The sequence below is a fragment of the Microcaecilia unicolor genome, chromosome 2, assembly GCF_901765095.1.
Source record: "Microcaecilia unicolor chromosome 2, aMicUni1.1, whole genome shotgun sequence".
Lineage (NCBI taxonomy): Eukaryota > Metazoa > Chordata > Amphibia > Gymnophiona > Siphonopidae > Microcaecilia > Microcaecilia unicolor.
Window position 1 is genome coordinate 524369111 of NC_044032.1, and position 18137 is coordinate 524387247.

The following is an 18137-nucleotide window of genomic DNA, read 5'->3' on the forward strand; positions in this document are numbered from 1 at the left end:
GGTCCTGTCAACACACACACTTGACTGGTATAGCCCTGAGCCATGTGTGTGTAGTTCTTCTCTGGCTGCAGGCTCCTTGATTTCTTTGCTTTCATGCACCTGGGTCTGCTGTCTCTCTCTGCCTGGCTTCTAGGCTCCTTAATTACGTTGCTTCCATGCACCTGTGTCTGCTCTCTCTCTCTCTCTCTCTCTGCCTAGCTTCCCTTGCTTCTCTCCTATTGGTCTTCCGGTTCCTCCTTCCCCTGCTCTTGTCCTATGGCTGTGCTCCTTCTCCCTGCTGGTCCCTGCTGATGTCAGACGCCAGTACTTTATCAGCTGAGCTCTTCCTGGGCTCTATGCTTCGGCTTCTACTTTGGTAGGTGTTGCTTGCTCAGTAGTTTGCTTCTTCTCTACTTTGTCTCTCGTTGCTGACTTTGCCTGTACCTAGAATACTCTCTTGACCTGCTGCCTGCCTACTGACTTTGCCTGTACCTGGATTACTCTCTTGACCTGCTGCCTGCCTACTGACTTTGCCTGTACTTGGATTACTCTCTTGACCCGCTGCCTGCCTACTGACTTTGCCTGTACCTGGATTACTCTCTTGCCTGTTGTTTGCCTATTGACATTGCCTGTACCTGGATTACTGCTCTACTTGCTGCCTACCTATTGACTTTGCCTGTACCTGGATCACTCTCTTGCCTGCTGCCTGCCTGGCTGATACATTCACCACCCCGCGTGCAGCTCCGTCTCGTAAGTCCTGCAAGCCACCCGCACCTAGGGGCTCAACCTCTGGGGAACGGCGGTCAGCACAGGTGAAATCCGGGGTTGTCCAGCCGCCAAGCAGAACCTGGTCCGAGTACCGGGCTCAGCAGCGCTCTACTTGGTACAAAAACTCACAAGTCTAACAAGGGGAGAGAGATGACTAGTGGGAGACCTGTGAGAAGCAAGTTGCAGTAATCTCTTTAACATTGCTTTTGACTCATAACCACTTGTAACCACTCACCTCCACCTACCCTCCTCTCCTTCCTGTACACATTAATTGATTTGATTTGCTTACTTTATTTTTTGTCTATTAGATTTTAAGCTCTTTGAGCAGGGACTGTCTTCTCTGTTTGTGCAGCGCTGCGTACGCCTTGTAGCGCTATAGAAATGCTAAATAGTAGTAGTAGTAGTAGTAGTAGTAATCTAAGCATGAGGTGATGGAAGTGTAGATAAGGGTTTTGGTAGTGTGTGCTCAGAAAGGAAAGGATGAATTTTGGTGATGAGAAAGAAGCAATAGGTTTTAGCAGTCTGTTGGATCTGTGCAGAGAAAGAGACAGAGGAGTCAAAAATGTCTCGCAAGATTACGAGCTGATGAGACAGGGAGGATGAGAGTGTTATCCACAGAAGGAGAAAATGAGAGAAGAGGACAGGTGGATTTAGACAGAAAGATACGAAGCTCAGTCTTGGTCATGTTGAGTTACAGAGGGTGGTGAGACATCCAGGCAGTAATGTCAGACAGGCATGCTGAGACTTGGGCCTGGATTCCTGTTGAAATGTCTGGTGTGGAGAGATAGATCTGGGAGTCATCAGCATGAAGACGATACTGAAAAATCATGGGAGGAGATCAGAGCACCAAGGGAATTAGTGTAGATAGAGAAAAAAAGAGGTCCAAGACGGAGCCCTGAGTAACACCGACTGATAGTGGGATAGAAGTGGAAGATGGTTCACCAGAGCATACACTAAAAATGCGGTGGGAGAAATAAGATGAAAACCAAGACAGAACGGAGTGCTGAAATCCAAGTGAGGACTGCATATCAAGGAGATTGAGAAGGATGAGGATAGAATAGAGGCGTTTGGATCTGGCTAAGAACAGGTCATCGGAGTACATAAGTAATGCCACACTGGGAAAAGACCAAGGGTCCATCGAGCCCAACATCCTATCCACGACAGCGGCTAATCCAGGCCAAGGGCACCTGGCAAGCTTCCCAAACGTACAAACATTCTATACATGTTATTCCTGGAATTGTGGATTTTTCCCCAAGTCCATTTAGTAGTGGTTTATGGACTTGTCCTTTAGGAAACCGTTTAACCCCTTTTTAAACTCTGCTAAGCTAACCGCCTTCACCACGTTCTCCGGCAACAAATTCCAGAGTTTAATTACGCGTTGGGTGAAGAAAATGTTTATCCGATTTGTTTTAAATTTACTACACTGTAGTTTCATCGCATGCCCCCTAGTCCTAGTATTTTTGGAAAGCGTGAACAGACGCTTCACATCCACCTGTTCCATTCCACTCATTATTTTATATACCTCTATCGTGTCTCCCCTCAGCCGTCTCTTCTCCAAGCTGAAAATCCCTAGCCTCCTTAGTCTTTCTTCATAGGGAAGTCGTCCCATCCCCGCTATCATTTTCATCGCCCTTCTCTGCACCTTTTCCAATTCTACTATAACTTTCTTGAGATGTGGCGACCAGAATTGAACACAACACTCAAGGTGCGGTCGCACCATGGAGCGATAAAATGGCATTATAACATCCTCACACCTATTTTCCATACCTTTCCTAATAATATCCAACATTCTATTCGCTTTCCTAGCTGCAGCAGCACACTGAGCAGAAGGTTTCAGTGTATTATCGACGACGACACCCAGATCCCTTTCTTGGTCCGTAACTCCTAACGTGGAACCTTGCATGACGTAGTTATAATTCGGGTTCTTTTTTCCCACATGCATCACCTTGCACTTGCTCACATTAAATGTCATCTGCCATTTAGCCGCCCAGTCTCCCAGTCTCGTAAGGTCCTTCTGTAATTTTTCACAATCCTGTCGTGAGTTAACGACTTTGAATAACTTTGTGTCATCAGCAAATCTAATTACCTCGCTAATTACTCCCATCTCTAAATCATTTATAAATGTATTAAAAAGCAACAGTCCTAGCACAGACCCCTGAGGAATCCCACTAACTACCCTTCTCACAGCCCATTTAACCCCACTCTCTGTTTCCTATCCTTCAACCAGTTTTTAATCCACAATAGGACATTTCCTCCTATCCCATGACCCTCCAATTTCCTCTGTAGCCTTTCATGAGGTACCTTGTCAAACGCCTTTTGAAAATCCAGATACACAATATCAACCGGCTCCCCTTTGTCCACATGTTTGTTTACTCCTTCAAAGAATTGAAGTAAATTGGTCAGGCAAGATTTCCCCACACAAAAGCCGTGCTGACTTGGACTTAGTAATCCATGTCCTCGGATGTGCTCTGTAATTTTGTTTTTGATAATAGCCTCTACCATTTTCCCCGGCACCGACGTCAGACTCACCGGTCTATTTCAGTTGAATGTAGAGGGTGAAATCCAGATTGTAGTGGATCAAGAATAGCTTGAGATGAAAGAAACTCAAGACAATGGCAGTGAACAACACGTTCAAGTAGCTTGGATAAGAAAGGGAGGAGGGAGATAGGGCAATAGAAGGGCAGCTAGAGTTCAATGAATGTTTTTTGAGGAGTGGTATAACTACAGCATGTTTGAAGGCATCTGGAACAGTAGCAGTGGAAAGTGAAAGATCTAGGATATGACAAATAGAAAGGATGACAGTAGGAGAAATAGTTCAGAATAGATGGTTGGGAATAGGATCTGAAGAACAGGTAGTGAGTTTGGAGGTGGAAAGAAAATGAGCAGTTTCCTCTTCTATGATTTCAGAAAAGGAAGAAAAAGTGGCAGACGTTGAAGGAAAGTTAACATAGTAACATAGTAGATGACGGCAGAAAAAGACCTGCACGGCCCACCCAGTCTGCCCAACAAGATAAACTCACATGTGCCATTTTTTGTGTATACCTTACCTTGATTTGTACCTGTCTTTTTCAGGGCACAGACTGTATAAGTCTGCCCAGCACTATCCCAGCCTCCCAACCACCAGCCCCGCCTCACACCACCGGCTCTGGCACAGACTGTATAAGTCTGCCCAGCACTATCCCCACCTCCCAACCACCAGCTCTGCCTCCCACCACCGGCTTAGCTTCTGGGGATCCCTTCCTTCTGAGCAGGATTCCTTTATGTTTATCCCACGCATGTTTGAATTCCGTTACCGTTTTCCTCTCCACCACCTCCCGCGGGAGGGCATTCCAAGCATCCACCACTCTCTCCGTGAAAAAATACTTCCTGACATTTTTCTTGAGTCTGCCCCCCTTCAGTCTCATTTCATGTCCTCTAGTTCTACCGCCTTCCCCTCTCTGGAAAAGGTTCGTTTGCAGATTAATACCTTTCAAATATTTGAACGTCTGTATCATATCACTCCTGTTTCTCCTTTCCTCTAGGGTATACATGTTCAGGTCAACAAGTCTCTCCTCATACGTCTTGTAACGCAAATCCCATACCATTCTCGTAGCTTTTCTTTGCAACGCTTCCAATTTTTTAAACATCCTTCACAAGATACGGCCTCCAAAACTGAACACAATACTCCAGGTGGGGCCTCACCAACGTCTTATACAGGGGTATTAAAACCTCTTTTCTTCTGCTGGTCACACCTCTCTCTATACAGCCTAGCAACCTTCTAGCTACGGCCACCGCCTTGTCACACTGTTTCGTCGCCTTCAGGTCCTCAGATACTATCACCCCAAGATCCCTCTCCCCGTCCGTACCTATCAGACTCTCACCACCTAACACATATGTCTCCCGTGCATTTCTACTCCCTAAGTGCATCACTTTGCATTTCTTCGCATTGAATTTTAATTGCCAAACGTTAGACCATTCTGCTAGCTTCCGCAGATCGTTTTTCATGCTTTCCACTCCCTCCGGGATGTCAACTCTGTTACAGATCTTAGTATCATCCGCAAATAGGCAAACTTTACCTTCTAACCCTTCGGCAATGTCACTCACAAATATATTGAATAGAATCGGCCCCAGCACCGATCCCTGAGGCACTCCACTACTCACCTTTCTCTCCTCCGAGCGAACTCCATTTATCACCACCCTCTGGCGTCTGCCCATCAACCAGTTCCTAATCCAGTTCACCACTTCGGGTTCTATCTTCAGCCCATCTAGTTTATTCAAGAGCCTCCTATGGGGAACTGTGTCAAAAGCTTTGCTGAAATCTAAGTAGATTACGTCCATAGCACGTCCTTGATTTAATTCTCCGGTCACCCAGTCAAAGAATTCAATTAGATTCGTTTGGCACGATTTCTCTTTGGTAAAACCATGTTGTTTCGGATCTTGCAACTTATTTGCTTCCAGGAAATTCAATATCCTTTCCTTCAGCATCGCTTCCATTACTTTTCCAATAATCGAAGTGAGGCTTACCAGCCTGTAGTTTCCAGCTTCTTCCCTATCACCACTTTTGTGAGTGGGACCACCTCCGCCGTTCTCCAATCCCTCGGAACCTCTCCCGTGTCCAAGGATTTATTAAACAAATCTTTAAGAGGACCCGCCAGAACCTCTCTGAGCTCCCTCAATATCCTGGGGTGGATCCCGTCCGGTCCCATGGCTTTGACCACCTTTAGATTTTTAAGTTGAGAGAATGAAGTGGGGGAAGGAGAGGTGGATGTCTCAAGGTTAATCTTGTGAACCTTGTCATGGAAGTACTCAGCCATTGTTCGGGGAGAAAGTAGAAGGGGGAGGGGTTGGAGGTGAAGGCACTTTGAGGAGAGAGTTCAGTGTAGCAAAGAGACAGCGAGGGTTGTAGCCAAGAGAGTTTGTCAAATGGGTGGTAGTAGTCTTGTTTGGTAAGTGAAAGAGCAGACTGGAAGGAGGTCAGCAAGAATTTGAAATGTATGAAGTCAGCATGGGCACAGGAATTTTAGCCAAAGGCATTCAGCAGATCGGGCCCAGGAACATAGGTAGAAGATTCTTGAGGTTAGTCAAGACTGGGGTTTGATACGCCTTACAGAATGGAGAATGGGAAGAACAAAAGTGTTCAGAGCAGAGGAGAGGATAGTTTTATAGGAAGAGACAGCCTCATTGACAGACTTGGATAACATAGTGAATGAGAAGAGAGACGAAACAGTGGTGGAGAGAGTACAAGGGTAAATAGCCTGGCTAGTTGACCACTCTTTTCCACTTCATGGTTACCACTTTTACTCAGAGACCATCTTGTTCCTTATAGATATATTGCTTGGCCCCTTTGCCAGAGCTTGGTTTCATCACTCTAGCATTGTTTTGTGCTATTTAATCCCTTGCTGTGACCCTGCTATGTTTTTCTTTTTGTCCTGATTCTTTTCTATGAAATTTTCCCTCAGTCCTGAAATGGTACCCCTGACATGAACAGGCCTTGTCCCTAAATTGGAATGTGCTGGTGTGTGTCAGCTTGCACTACTGTTCCTGTCTTGTCATTGGATTCCTTTTGTGTCCAGTATTCTTTTCCAGGTTCTGATTTTGTTTAATTTTGTGACCTCAGCCTAATCACTGTCTTTGTATCCCTTCTATGATGAGATCCATCAAAAATATTGCCGTTTAGTAGCAGGGGTGTAGCTACGGGTGGGCCTGGGTGGGCCCAGGCCCACCCAAACTCAGCTAAGGCCCACCCAGTTTTTGTGACCGCCAATCACAGCTGCAATCAGTCACATCACATGCAGACGTGCAAGGCAGCCTCTGGGAGTCGGTCCAGCAAACAAGCAGCACAGCAACTGCTCTCCCGCAGCGCCTCCAATCTTTACTGGGAGTCCGTCGGCATTGGGAGTCAGGCATTGGGGCGGGCTGGCGGATGACGTGGCCGCGGCACCGCGTACCTCAGGATCTGCCATCCTCAGCTTGCGGTCAATTCTGCAATGCTGCTCATGTGATGATGGTGATGCCTGCCCAGTGACCCCGCGTCAACCAGTCTCCTTCCATGCCGTCATAGCTAAGCACAGCATTGAGTTCCAGGACTCAATGCAGGCTGGTGAAAAACTGCTGCAAAGGGCAAAATCGGAGAGTCGAGCAGTGCTGGAAAAATCGGATACACTGTAGGAATCAGCTTGGTGATCTTGGGCCTCCTCTCCAGGCTGCACTTTGCACCAGGTGATCTTGGGCCTCATCGGGGGTGGTAGACCTCTGCAGGGAAGCTCAAACCCAGGTAAAAGTTGTTTTGTGTAATGCTGGTGGTCTTTTGAGTGGGGGTGGACTCTGTCTGCATTGCCCAGGTTAAAAAATAGAGTTTTGCATTTCATTCATGGTGGGTTTTTGGGTGGAGATGGGCTCTACAGTACCCAGGATGTTAAAAAAAAAAGTGTTTAATGCTACTGTGCTTCTGAGTGGGGGAGGGGATAGGGAAGAGCAGGGTTGATGCCAAACTATGGGGTAGGGGATAGGTCAGGGCTGATGCCAGATTATGGGGTAGGGGATAGAGTAGGGCAGGAAAGGTTAGGGCTGATGCTGGGTTATATGGATGGGGGAGTAAGGAAGGGAAGGGTAGTGCTGATGCTGAGCTATAGGGAGGGATGGGGGAGTAGGGAAGGGTAAGGCTGATTTTGGGCTACAGGAATAGATTGGGGGGATAGGTAGGGTAGGGCTGATGCCGGGCTATGGGGGGTAGGGAAGGGTAGGGCTGATGTTAGGCTACAGGGATCAATGGGGGGGTAGGGACAATTTCAAATTTTTGGTCCTTTATTCTGTAATTGATTACCTGTTGATCTGTGTTCTGCATGTGACTGAGAGATTCTGCTGGCATGTGGTTAGTGTCGGGATCTATATCAGTCTGACTTGTCTGGCGCTGTTGTGTATATTCACAAAATATCCTTTTTAAGGATACTGTCATTGGTATTTGTGAGTTCAGAATTGTTGTTAAGGTTTGCAGCATAGGCTCTGAGAAGCTTCTTCGCAGGATTCAGTGTTACTTCACTAAGTATCTGGCAGTGAAGGAATTTTGTGTTGCTATTATTGAGGTGCTCCCAGAATTTGAATATATTTTTCCTATGGAAAGCTGTAAGAGGAAACGTTTTGTATGCTACAGATTCCACAATAGGTGGGGAAAAAAATCTTGATGTTGACAGTGTGATTTTGCTTATTTCATCAGTGAGAAATCTGGGCTTTGCTTCATGCAGTTTTTGATGTTGTTGAAGTGTAGACAAAGGTTAACATTTGTGAAAAATGTAAATGTATTAACGTGTGTAAATGAATTGATATTGAAATGAAAGTAAATTCTGTTAAGAGCAGTTTATATTTCCCTTGCTTCTCTTTTTTTTTTTTTATTAAAATAAATTATATTTGGGCTTTTTTTCAGTTCTGCCACAAAATGCAAATTTCAGTGTGCTGTCAACATGAACATTGCTATAAAGCAAAGTTTGAAGAATATGTGCCATTACTATAATTATTTTGCAGGGTATTTTCATTATAGTAGACTGGTCAAGTTTAAGTTATGGGATAATGTAACTATATTTTAAAATGTCAGTGTTTCCATTAAGTATGTATGTGGTTTATGTTGATACAGGACAGTTGTTGGGCAGATTATTTATTTAGAAATCCGTCATCAAGTGTACTCTAAGGCATTATTTAGTACTATCCCAAGAAACATACCTATATACAGACCCCCTGATATTCAGTGTTATACCCAGATATTCAATTCCAGCCATTTCCGGTGTCTGGCATATAATATCCAATTTCATTTTTGGCTGTGGCAACTTAACTAGTTACGTCAATATTCAGTGCTAACCCATTAAGTGCTTAGTGATTAAAGATAGGCCTGCTATTTATGCGGCCTAATTTAACCGCTAAACATACTTGGTTTGGCACTGAATACCCGTGCCTAGCCAGCTATGTTGCATGATATAATGCCAGTTAGTGGCTAGCCACTAAACGTGGATATTCAGCAGGAGACGACAGGTTATCTCCTGCTGAATATCCATGGTTATGTGCTAAAATGCTATTTAACTGGCCAGGAGCTGTTACTGGCTGGTTAAATAATTTTGAATATCAGGCCCATAGTGCCCACCCATATTAGCTCTGGGCCCACCCAAAATGTCAGGTCTGGCTACGCCACTTTTTAGTAGTAAATCATATATATTTTTTAACTTAAGTATGTTGCCACAGATGAGAGAGGAAAATTGGCTGTGCCTAATGGAGTAACTCCTGCAGGCCAAAGAAGTACTGGTGATAAGTCACGGAGACGTCCCGTCAGCCCTCTTGGTCAGCTCTCTTGTACTTGTTACATGGGCATGCAGTCTGAACTAGGTGGAATATTGAAAAAAAAATTTTTTAAGGGAAGGGGGATGAAAGGAAAATATTGAAAAGACATTAACATTTAAATGCATGAATTTTCCAAGTTTTATGATAGTTGTGCTCATTTTAAAATAATATTTGTTAAATTATTAGTGGCAGTCCTCCTTTAAATAGTGGTGAGAACTTTATTCAAGAGCAGCGCTGACTTGGGGGAAATATAGGCATGTATGTAGATTGGGTTGATGAACACAACAGTGGTTTGGTGTCCAAACAGCCATGTTATGAGTTACTATAATTTGATTCTGTAGCTTATCTGATGGGCAGGATGGAAAGGAGTTAATGATCACTTTGATCCTCGATAATTAGATGCCTCCTGTGGGGCCAACTGCACTTTTATTTAATGTGATCATTTAAAAGGTTTGCTCAGTCAGATTCTATAAATGTCAATAATACATTCCACTATTTTGATGATCTTCTTTCAGCTTTAGCTTTTGTTTTGTTACTGGGTATGGATTTCCATTGGGTTTATCTTTTCTAAATATTATGACAAGTATTATGTTTGAATTGCATTGCTACACAATTTTCTTCACCTTGTGTTCTTCTGCAGAGTGAGACTAACATCTTTACCATGCTGTTTGTTCTTCATAAATTATTCTTCATGAACTTACTGCCACCCTGGGGGAGGTGGGGACATGAGGGAGAGTGAAATCTGCCTTTTACTTTCCACGGCTTATTTTTAAGAAAGCTGAACAGGGCAGTTTTGTCTTTAAAATATTCAGTAGCTTTTCATTTGCTATTTTCAAATCATTTTCCACAGGTATTACTTTGCTTTTCCCGGGACACATCAGTACTGGAACATTTTGCTTACAATAGTGCCTCTCCACCAAAATCATACATTCGAGGTAAAGTTATTAAAATATAATTATTAAAATGTCTTTATTACCAATGGCTCTATATTCTGCCACTGCAGTCAGCATTTGTTGTAAATGCAATCCACTGTAGTTAAGTTATACCAGGATATTTGGCACCAGCATCCAGATATCTGCCAGCACAGAATATTGGATATAAATGCTAATGCTGGGAGTTACCCAGATAATCGTGATATTTAGCACTATTACCTGGATAACCATCCTGAGTTATTGGGCTAGGTATCCAGTACCAGCGCTGAATATCAGTGGTTTCCTGGTTCTGCCGCACAAATCATCCTGGCATTGTCTGGATAGCACCAGAGTGGTCTGTAGAGATTTTCTGCAGCATTATACAGATGTCACAGAAAAGTCAGAAAGGGACTCAGTCATCAGCAGTTATCCAGGTAGCACTACCCAGATAAGTGCCACTGACTATCAGGTTTTGTTCTAATAGTTGTATGATAAAAATGAAAATCTAACCTTTTTTTGTAGAAAAAAAAATGTTTTGAAGTATGTCACTATTTTGTCAGTATGACATAGGTGATAGAGAATTGTTGAATAAATTGCTTCATATGTTGAAATTTGGCGACCTTTCTATTGTGGTGTGAACTACGACAGAATATTTCTCTGGATCTGGCTTAGAGTTTTTCAAACTGTCTTAACTAGTATATTTATTTATTTATTTATTTCATGTCCTCTAGTTCTACCGCCTTCCCATCTCCAGAAAAGGTTCGTTTGCGGATTAATACCTTTCAAATATTTGAACGTCTGTATCACCCTTTCCTCCAGGGTATACATGTTCAGATCAGCAAGTCTCTCCTCATACGTCTTGTAATGCAAATCCCATACCATTCTCGTAGCTTTTCTTTGCACCGCTTCAATTCTTTTTACATCCTTAGCAAGATACGGCCTCCAAAACTGAACACAATACTCCAGGTGGGGCCTCACCAACGACTTATACAGGAGCATTAAAACCTCTTTTCCATATCATCATGCTGATCAATCCATAGACTGGTGGGTTGTGTCCATCTACCAGCAGGTGGAGATAGAGAGCAATCCTTTTGCCTCCCTGTATGTGGTCATGTGCTGCCGGAAACTCCTCAGTATGTTCTCTATCTCAGCAGGTGGTGGTCACACACAGCAGCAGCTCTGGCTAGGCCTCCAAGCCTAATTTTTAGGTTTTGTTGAGTGCCTGGGGTTGAGGGCTTTTCTTGGGCAAGTGCAAACCTGGTGGCGCCAGGTCCCTCCTTTTCTCCCCCCTCCCGCTGGCTCCGTTAAAAAAAAAAATAATAATAATTTTTGGACATCCTTAAGGGCGTTTATTTCGACGTTTATTTAAACGTTTATTGCAGCTACTCACTGGGACACCAGGTCGTTACAGCTCGGAGCGAGAAGCAGGTAATTTTTACCTTTTTATAGCGGGCAGGGGGTTCCCCGATTGATCTCCACGTGGCCTATGGCGTCGGAGGGCGAGGGCGCGAAGAATGGCTCCTCGGACCGCGTGTGCGCTTCTAGCGGGGATGCGGGGGTTTTAAAGTCTGATTCGCCCTTGTTGGGTGTCAGTTTGGAGGCCGGTCAGTGTCCCGGGTCTTCCTCCGGCGCGGCGGTTTTTCCCGCCAATAACGCCCATCCACCGCTGCTCGCCTCCGCCATCTTGGCCGGCCACTCTGCTCGGACGGCTTCTTCTTGGGCCGCCCTTGAGCTGGGAGACGTTCATGCCATGGCCGCCCTTGATTTGGGCGACGGCAAAAAAGCGGCTAAAGTTAAGCGCCGTTCTTCCCGCGCGTCTCCTTCGCGGAGTGTCGCGCCGGACGCCATCTTGGATGCGCAGCATGTTGCTCCTCCGCTCTTGCGAGCGCCGGTTGAGGGTGCGTCTAGGGCTGTGGCCCAGGCTGCTGAAATACACAGTCTGGGGGGTTTCTCCCCCGAGTTTATTTTGCTGCTGCATCAGGCTTTCCTTATGCAAAACGCTGCCCCTTCTCCCTTGTCCGATAATGGGGTTGAGGCCCCCGGAAGTAAACGCCCTCGGGTGGATTCCCAGGCCTTAGAGGACGCTGTTTCCTCTGATGTAGATGAGGGCAGCGTATCTGAGTTCTCCCAACGGTCCTTTGGGGATTCCTTGGAGGAGACGGATTCCCGCTCGGATGGAGCGGATGACCCCTCTGCAGCGCGGATCTTTTGCTCAGAGGATTTACCCAACCTGTTACTGCAGGCCATGAGCATTTTGAAGATTTCCTTGCCAGAGGACGTCTCTCCCTCAGCCCCTGTTGGCTCTGCCATTATGCTGGGGACGAAGCGCCCGTCTAGAACCTTCCACGTGCATGATGCCATGCACACCTTAATTTCGGCTCAATGGGATGTCCCGGAAGCGAGCCTCAAAGTGGCTAGGGCTATGTCCCGCCTCTATCCTTTGCCTGAAAGTGAACGTGAGGCCTTTCTTTGGCCTACCGTGGATTCTTTAATCACTGCGGTGACTAAGAAGACGGCGTTGCCGGTGGAAGGTGGCACGGCCCTAAAGGACGCCCAAGACAGAAGATTGGAAGCGGCTTTAAGGTCGTCCTTCGAGGCGGCTGCCTTAAGTTTGCAGGCCTCAGTTTGCGGCTCCTATGTGGCCAGGGCATGCCTGACGATGGTGCAGCGGGCTTCCCCCTCGGATCCTTCCTTGAGGGCTGACTGGCCGGCCCTGGAATCGGGCTTGGCTTATTTGGCAGACTTACTGTATGATGTCTTGAGAGCCTCGGCTAAAGGCATGGCTCAGACAGTCTCTGCGCGACGCTGGCTTTGGCTGGAACATTGGTCTGCGGACCACGCCTCTAAGTCCCGCCTGGCTAAGTTGCCTTTTAAAGGCAAGCTGCTCTTTGGGGTCGAGCTGGACAAAATCGTGACCGATCTCGGCACGTCTAAGGGCAAGAGGTTACCAGAGGTCAGGGCTCGAGCCAATGCTCGCCCTGGTATCTCCAGAGGACGGTTTCAAGAAGCCCGTTGGTACCGCCCGGGCAAGTCGGGCTCCTCTGCCCCCTCTTCCTTCAAAAGGAACTTCTCCCCCAAGCAGCATTCCTTTCGCAGAGACCGCCGTCCCGGAGGTACGTCCTCCGGTCCTCCCCCAGGGTCTCGTACCCAATGACGGGGTCCTGGTCCATGGCCCAGTGCAGATTGGAGGACGCCTGTCCTCGTTTCTGGGCGAGTGGACCAAAGTAACTTCAGACGCTTGGGTGCTGGAAGTCATCAGAGACGGCTACAAGTTAGAGTTCTGCCGACCCTTAAGAGACGGGTTTGTACTCTCTCCCTGCAAGTCTCCGGTCAAAGCTGTGGCAGTGCAGCAGACCTTGGACAACTTGATCCGCCTGGGTGCGGTCGTTCCGGTGCCAGAAAATCAGACTGGCAAGGGACGTTACTCCATTTACTTTGTGGTATCAAAGAAAGGAGGTTCTGTCCGGCCTATCCTCGACCTCAAAGGGGTCAATCGGGCCTTGAAAGTGCGGCACTTTCGCATGGAGACTCTCCGCTCTGTTATAGCGGCAGTGAAGGCAGGAGAGTTCTTGGCTTCCTTGGACATCAAGGAAGCGTACCTGCATATTCCCATCTGGCCTCCTCATCAACGCTTTCTGCGTTTTGCAGTCCTGGGCCGACACTTCCAGTTCAGAGCCCTCCCTTTCGGGTTGGCTACTGCTCCGCGGACCTTCTCCAAAGTAATGGTGGTCATCGCGGCCTTCCTGCGAAAGGAAGGAGTACAAGTCCATCCTTATCTGGACGACTGGTTGATCTGAGCCCCCTCTTATGCAGAGTGCGGCAAAGCTGTGGACCGGGTGGTTGCTCTTTTGAGCTCCCTGGGGTGGATCATCAACTGGGAGAAGAGCCAGCTGCGCCCGACTCAGTCCCTGGAGTATCTGGGTGTTCGATTCGACACCCAAGTGGGCAGAGTGTTCCTGCCAGACAATCGGATTGTCAAGCTTCAGGCTCAGGTGGACCAGTTCCTAGTAGCCTCTCCTCTTCGGGCTTGGGACTATGTGCAGCTGTTGGGCTCTATGACGGCCACGATGGAAGTAGTGCCCTGGGCCAGGGCTCATATGAGACCACTACAACACTCTCTGCTGCAGTGCTGGACTCCGATGTCGGAGGATTATGCTGTGCGCCTTCCCTTGGACCCAGCAGTGCGCAAGGCGCTGAGCTGGTGGATGCAGACAGTCAAGTTGTCTGCGGGAATGCCTCTGGTGACCCCGGAGTGGATTGTCGTCACGACGGACGCCTCTTTGTCGGGCTGGGGAGCCCACTGCTTGGGAAGGACAGCGCAGGGGCTCTGGTCTCCTGCAGAGGCAAAGTGGTCTATCAACCTCCTGGAACTCGGAGCCATTCGGTTGGCGCTTTTGGAGTTCATCCCGGTACTAGCGTTGAAGCCAGTACGGGTCCTGTCGGACAATGCCACAGCTGTGGCCTATGTCAACCGCCAGGGAGGTACCAAGAGCGCCCCTCTAGCCAAGGAGGCCATGAATCTATGCCAGTGGGCGGAAGCGAACCTGGAACAGCTGTCAGCGGCCCACATTGCCGGAGTCATGAATGTCAAGGCGGACTTTCTCAGTCGCCATACCTTGGAGCCCGGAGAGTGGCAGCTATCTGCTCAGGCGTTCTTGGACATCACGAAGCGCTGGGGCCAGCCGAGCCTAGATCTGATGGCATCATCGGCCAATTGCCAAGTGCCGCGCTTTTTCAGCAGAGGATGGGACCCTCGATCCCTGGGAGTAGATGCTCTTCTCCAACAGTGGCCGACACAAGAGCTTCTCTATGTGTTCCCGCCCTGGCCCATGTTGAGCAGGGTGCTAGACCGGGTGGCAAAGCATCCGGGCCGGATAATCCTGGTGGGTCCGGACTGGCCCAGACGTCCCTGGTATGCGGACTTGATCAGGCTCTCAGTCGACGATCCTCTGCGGCTGCCAGTGGAGCAGGGCTTATTACATCAGGGTCCCGTGGTGATGGAGGATCCCTCCCCCTTTGGTCTTACGGCCTGGCTATTGAGCGGCAGCGTCTGAGAAAGAAGGGCTTCTCAGACAAGGTCATCGCCACTCTGCTGAGAGCGAGGAAGCGCTCTACTTCTACTGCTTACGCCAGGGTTTGGCGTATCTTTGCAGCGTGGTGTGAAGCAGGCTCACTTTCTCCCTTCACTGCTCCAATTTCTTCAGTGTTGGCGTTCCTGCAAGAAGGTCTGGAGAAAGGCCTGTCGCTCAGTTCCCTTAAAGTCCAGGTAGCGGCTCTGGCTTGCTTCAGGGGCCGCCTGAAGGGTGTTTCCCTGGCTTCGCAGCCAGATGTGGTGCGCTTTCTCAAGGGAGTTAATCACCTGCGCCCTCCTCTGCACTCAGTGGTGCCTGCGTGGAATCTCAACCTGGTGCTAAGAGCATTGCAGAAGCCGCCTTTTGAACCCTTGTCGAGGGCATCTCTGAAAGACCTGACGTTGAAAGCAGTCTTTTTGGTGGCTATCACTTCAGCCAGAAGAGTTTCCGAGCTCCAGGCACTCTCATGTCGAGAGCCTTTTCTGCAGTTCACTGAGGCAGGAGTGACTGTTCGCACAGTGCCTTCCTTCCTGCCCAAGATTGTTTCTCGCTTCCATGTGAATCAGCAGCTCGGTCTCCCTTCCTTTCGTAGGGAGGACTACCCAGAGGAATACTCTGCTGTCAAATATCTGGATGTGAGACGTGTCATCATCAGATACTTGGAAGTGACCAATGATTTCCGGAAATCGGATCATCTGTTTGTCCTGTTTGCAGGTCCTCGTAAGGGTCTGCAGGCTGCTAAGCCTACTGTGGCAAGATGGGTCAAGGAAGCCATTGCAGCGGCTTATGTGGCCGCGGGGAAGGTGCCGCCTATCCAGCTGAAGGCTCACTCCACTAGAGCTCAGGCGGCCTCGATGGCAGAGGCCGGGTCCGTCTCCTTGGAAGAGATTTGCAAGGCGGCAACTTGGGCTTCGGCCCATACCTTCTCCAGGCATTACCGCTTGACTGTGGCTGCTCGGGCGGAGGCCCGGTTTGGAGCTTCAGTGTTGCGGTCAGGGATTTCAATGTCCCGCCCTGGGTGAGTACTGCTTCGGTACATCCCACCAGTCTATGGATTGATCAGCATGATGATATGGAAGGTAAAATTATGTATCATACCTGATAATTTTCTTTCCATTAATCATAGCTGATCAATCCATAGCCCCTCCCAGATATCTGTACTGTTTATATTCTGGTTGTATTTCAGGTTCAAGTTCAGTCTTCAGTTCCTGTTCAGGAGGACTTCGTGTTCAAGTTTTTCAATGAATTCTTCAAGAGTTGAGACGAATTTGTGTTACAGTGAGCTGCTGCATTCCTCTCCCCTCCGTTTTACGGGGCTGGATTGAGACTTAAATTCTGCCGGCGCTCCCTCCCGCTTTGTGCGGCAGTAGGGCAGTTTTGTACCCCTCCCGCTTCGGCGGTATTAGGGTCAGTCAGCTCCTCCCGCGGTTGCGGTTGCAGGATAAGCCAGATCCCCCGCATCGGCGGGTGTGGTGTCCCTCCCCCGCTCCGCGGGGATGAGCTGGACGGATTCCCCTCCCCCACTTGTGTGGGGATGAGCTGGGTTAATTCCCCTCCCCCGTTTCGGCGGTGGTGAGCTGGGCAGAGTGTCCCTTCGTGGGTGTAATTCTCTAAGTGCTGAGTCCTGTGGATGGAGCTTGGATATCGACATACTGAGGAGTTTCCGGCAGCACATGACCACATATAGGGAGGCAAAAGGATTGCTCTCTATCTCCACCTGCTGGTAGATGGACACAACCCACCAGTCTATGGATTGATCAGCTATGATTAATGGAAAGAAAATTATCAGGTATGATACATAATTTTACCTTCTTCTGCTGGTCACACCTCTCTCTATACAGCCTAGCAACCTTCTAGTTAGGGCCACCGCCTTGTCACACTGTTTCGTCGCCTTCAGATCCTCAGATACTATCACCCCAAGATCCCTCTCCCCGTCCGTACTTATCAGACTCACCGCCTAACACATACGTCTCCCATGGATTTCTACTCCCTAAGTGCATCACTTTGCATTTCTTCGCATTGAATTTTAATTGTCAAACCTTAGACCATTCTGCTAGCTTCCTGAGATCCTTTTTCATGTTTTCCACTCCCTCCCGGGTGTCCACTCTGTTACAAATGTTAGTATCATCCGCAAATAGGCAAATTTTACCTTCTAACCCTTCGGCAATGTCACTCACAAATATATTGAACAGAATCAGCCCCAGCACTGATCCCTGAGACACTCCACTACTCACCTTTCCCTCATCCGAGCAAATTCCATTAACCACCACCCTCTGGCATCTGTCCGTCAACCAGTTCCTAATCCAGTTCACCACTTCGGGTCCTATCTTCAGCCCTTCCAGTTTATTTAAGAGCCTCCTGTGGGGAACCATGTCAAAAGCTTTGCTGAAATCTAAGTAGATTGCGTCTATAGCTCGTCCCTGATTCAGTTCTCCGGTCACCCAGTCAAAGAACTGAATGAGATTCGTTTGGCACAATTTAACTTTGGTAAAACCATGTTGTCTCGGATCTTGCAACTTATTGGTTTCCAGGAAATTCACTATCCTTTCCTTCAGCATCGCTTCCATTACTTTTCCAATAACCAAGGTGAGGCTTACCGGCCTGTAGTTTCCAGCTTCTTCCCTATCACCACTTTTGTGAAGAGGGACCACATCCGTCGTTCTCCAATCCCTCGGAACCTCTCCCGTGTCCAAGGATTTATTAAACAAATCTTTAAGAGGACCCGCCAGAACCTCTCTGAGCTCCCTCAATATCCTGGGGTGGATCCCGTCCGGTCCCATGGCTTTGACCACCTTTAGATTTTGAAGTTGTTTATACACACTCTCTTCCATGAACGGTGCTATATCCACTCCATTCTCATTTGTACTTTTGCCAGTCAATCGCGGTCCTTCTCCTGGATTTTCTTCTGTGAAAACAGAACAAAAGTATCTATTTAGCAAATTTGCTTTTTCTTCATCATTATCCACATAGCGGTTCGCAGTATCTTTTAGTCTCACAATTCCCTTTTTAGTCATTCTCCTTTCACTAATATACCTGAAGAAATTTTTGTCACCCCTCCTTACATTTCTAGCCATTTGTTCTTCCGCTTGCGCTTTCGCCAGACGCA

At 47.8% G+C, this 18137-nt stretch overlaps 1 protein-coding gene across 2 annotated transcripts in view; it reads left to right on the forward strand.

The window, feature by feature from the left end:
• Positions 1 to 18137, forward strand: part of TBC1D19 (TBC1 domain family member 19) — a 321596-nt gene that overhangs the window by 251117 nt on the left and 52342 nt on the right. For both annotated transcript variants that reach the window (XM_030192613.1, XM_030192614.1), the window contains exon 14: positions 9899 to 9983. In XM_030192613.1, coding sequence (XP_030048473.1) covers positions 9899 to 9983 — 85 coding nt within the window. The remainder of the gene's footprint in view (positions 1 to 9898; positions 9984 to 18137) is intronic.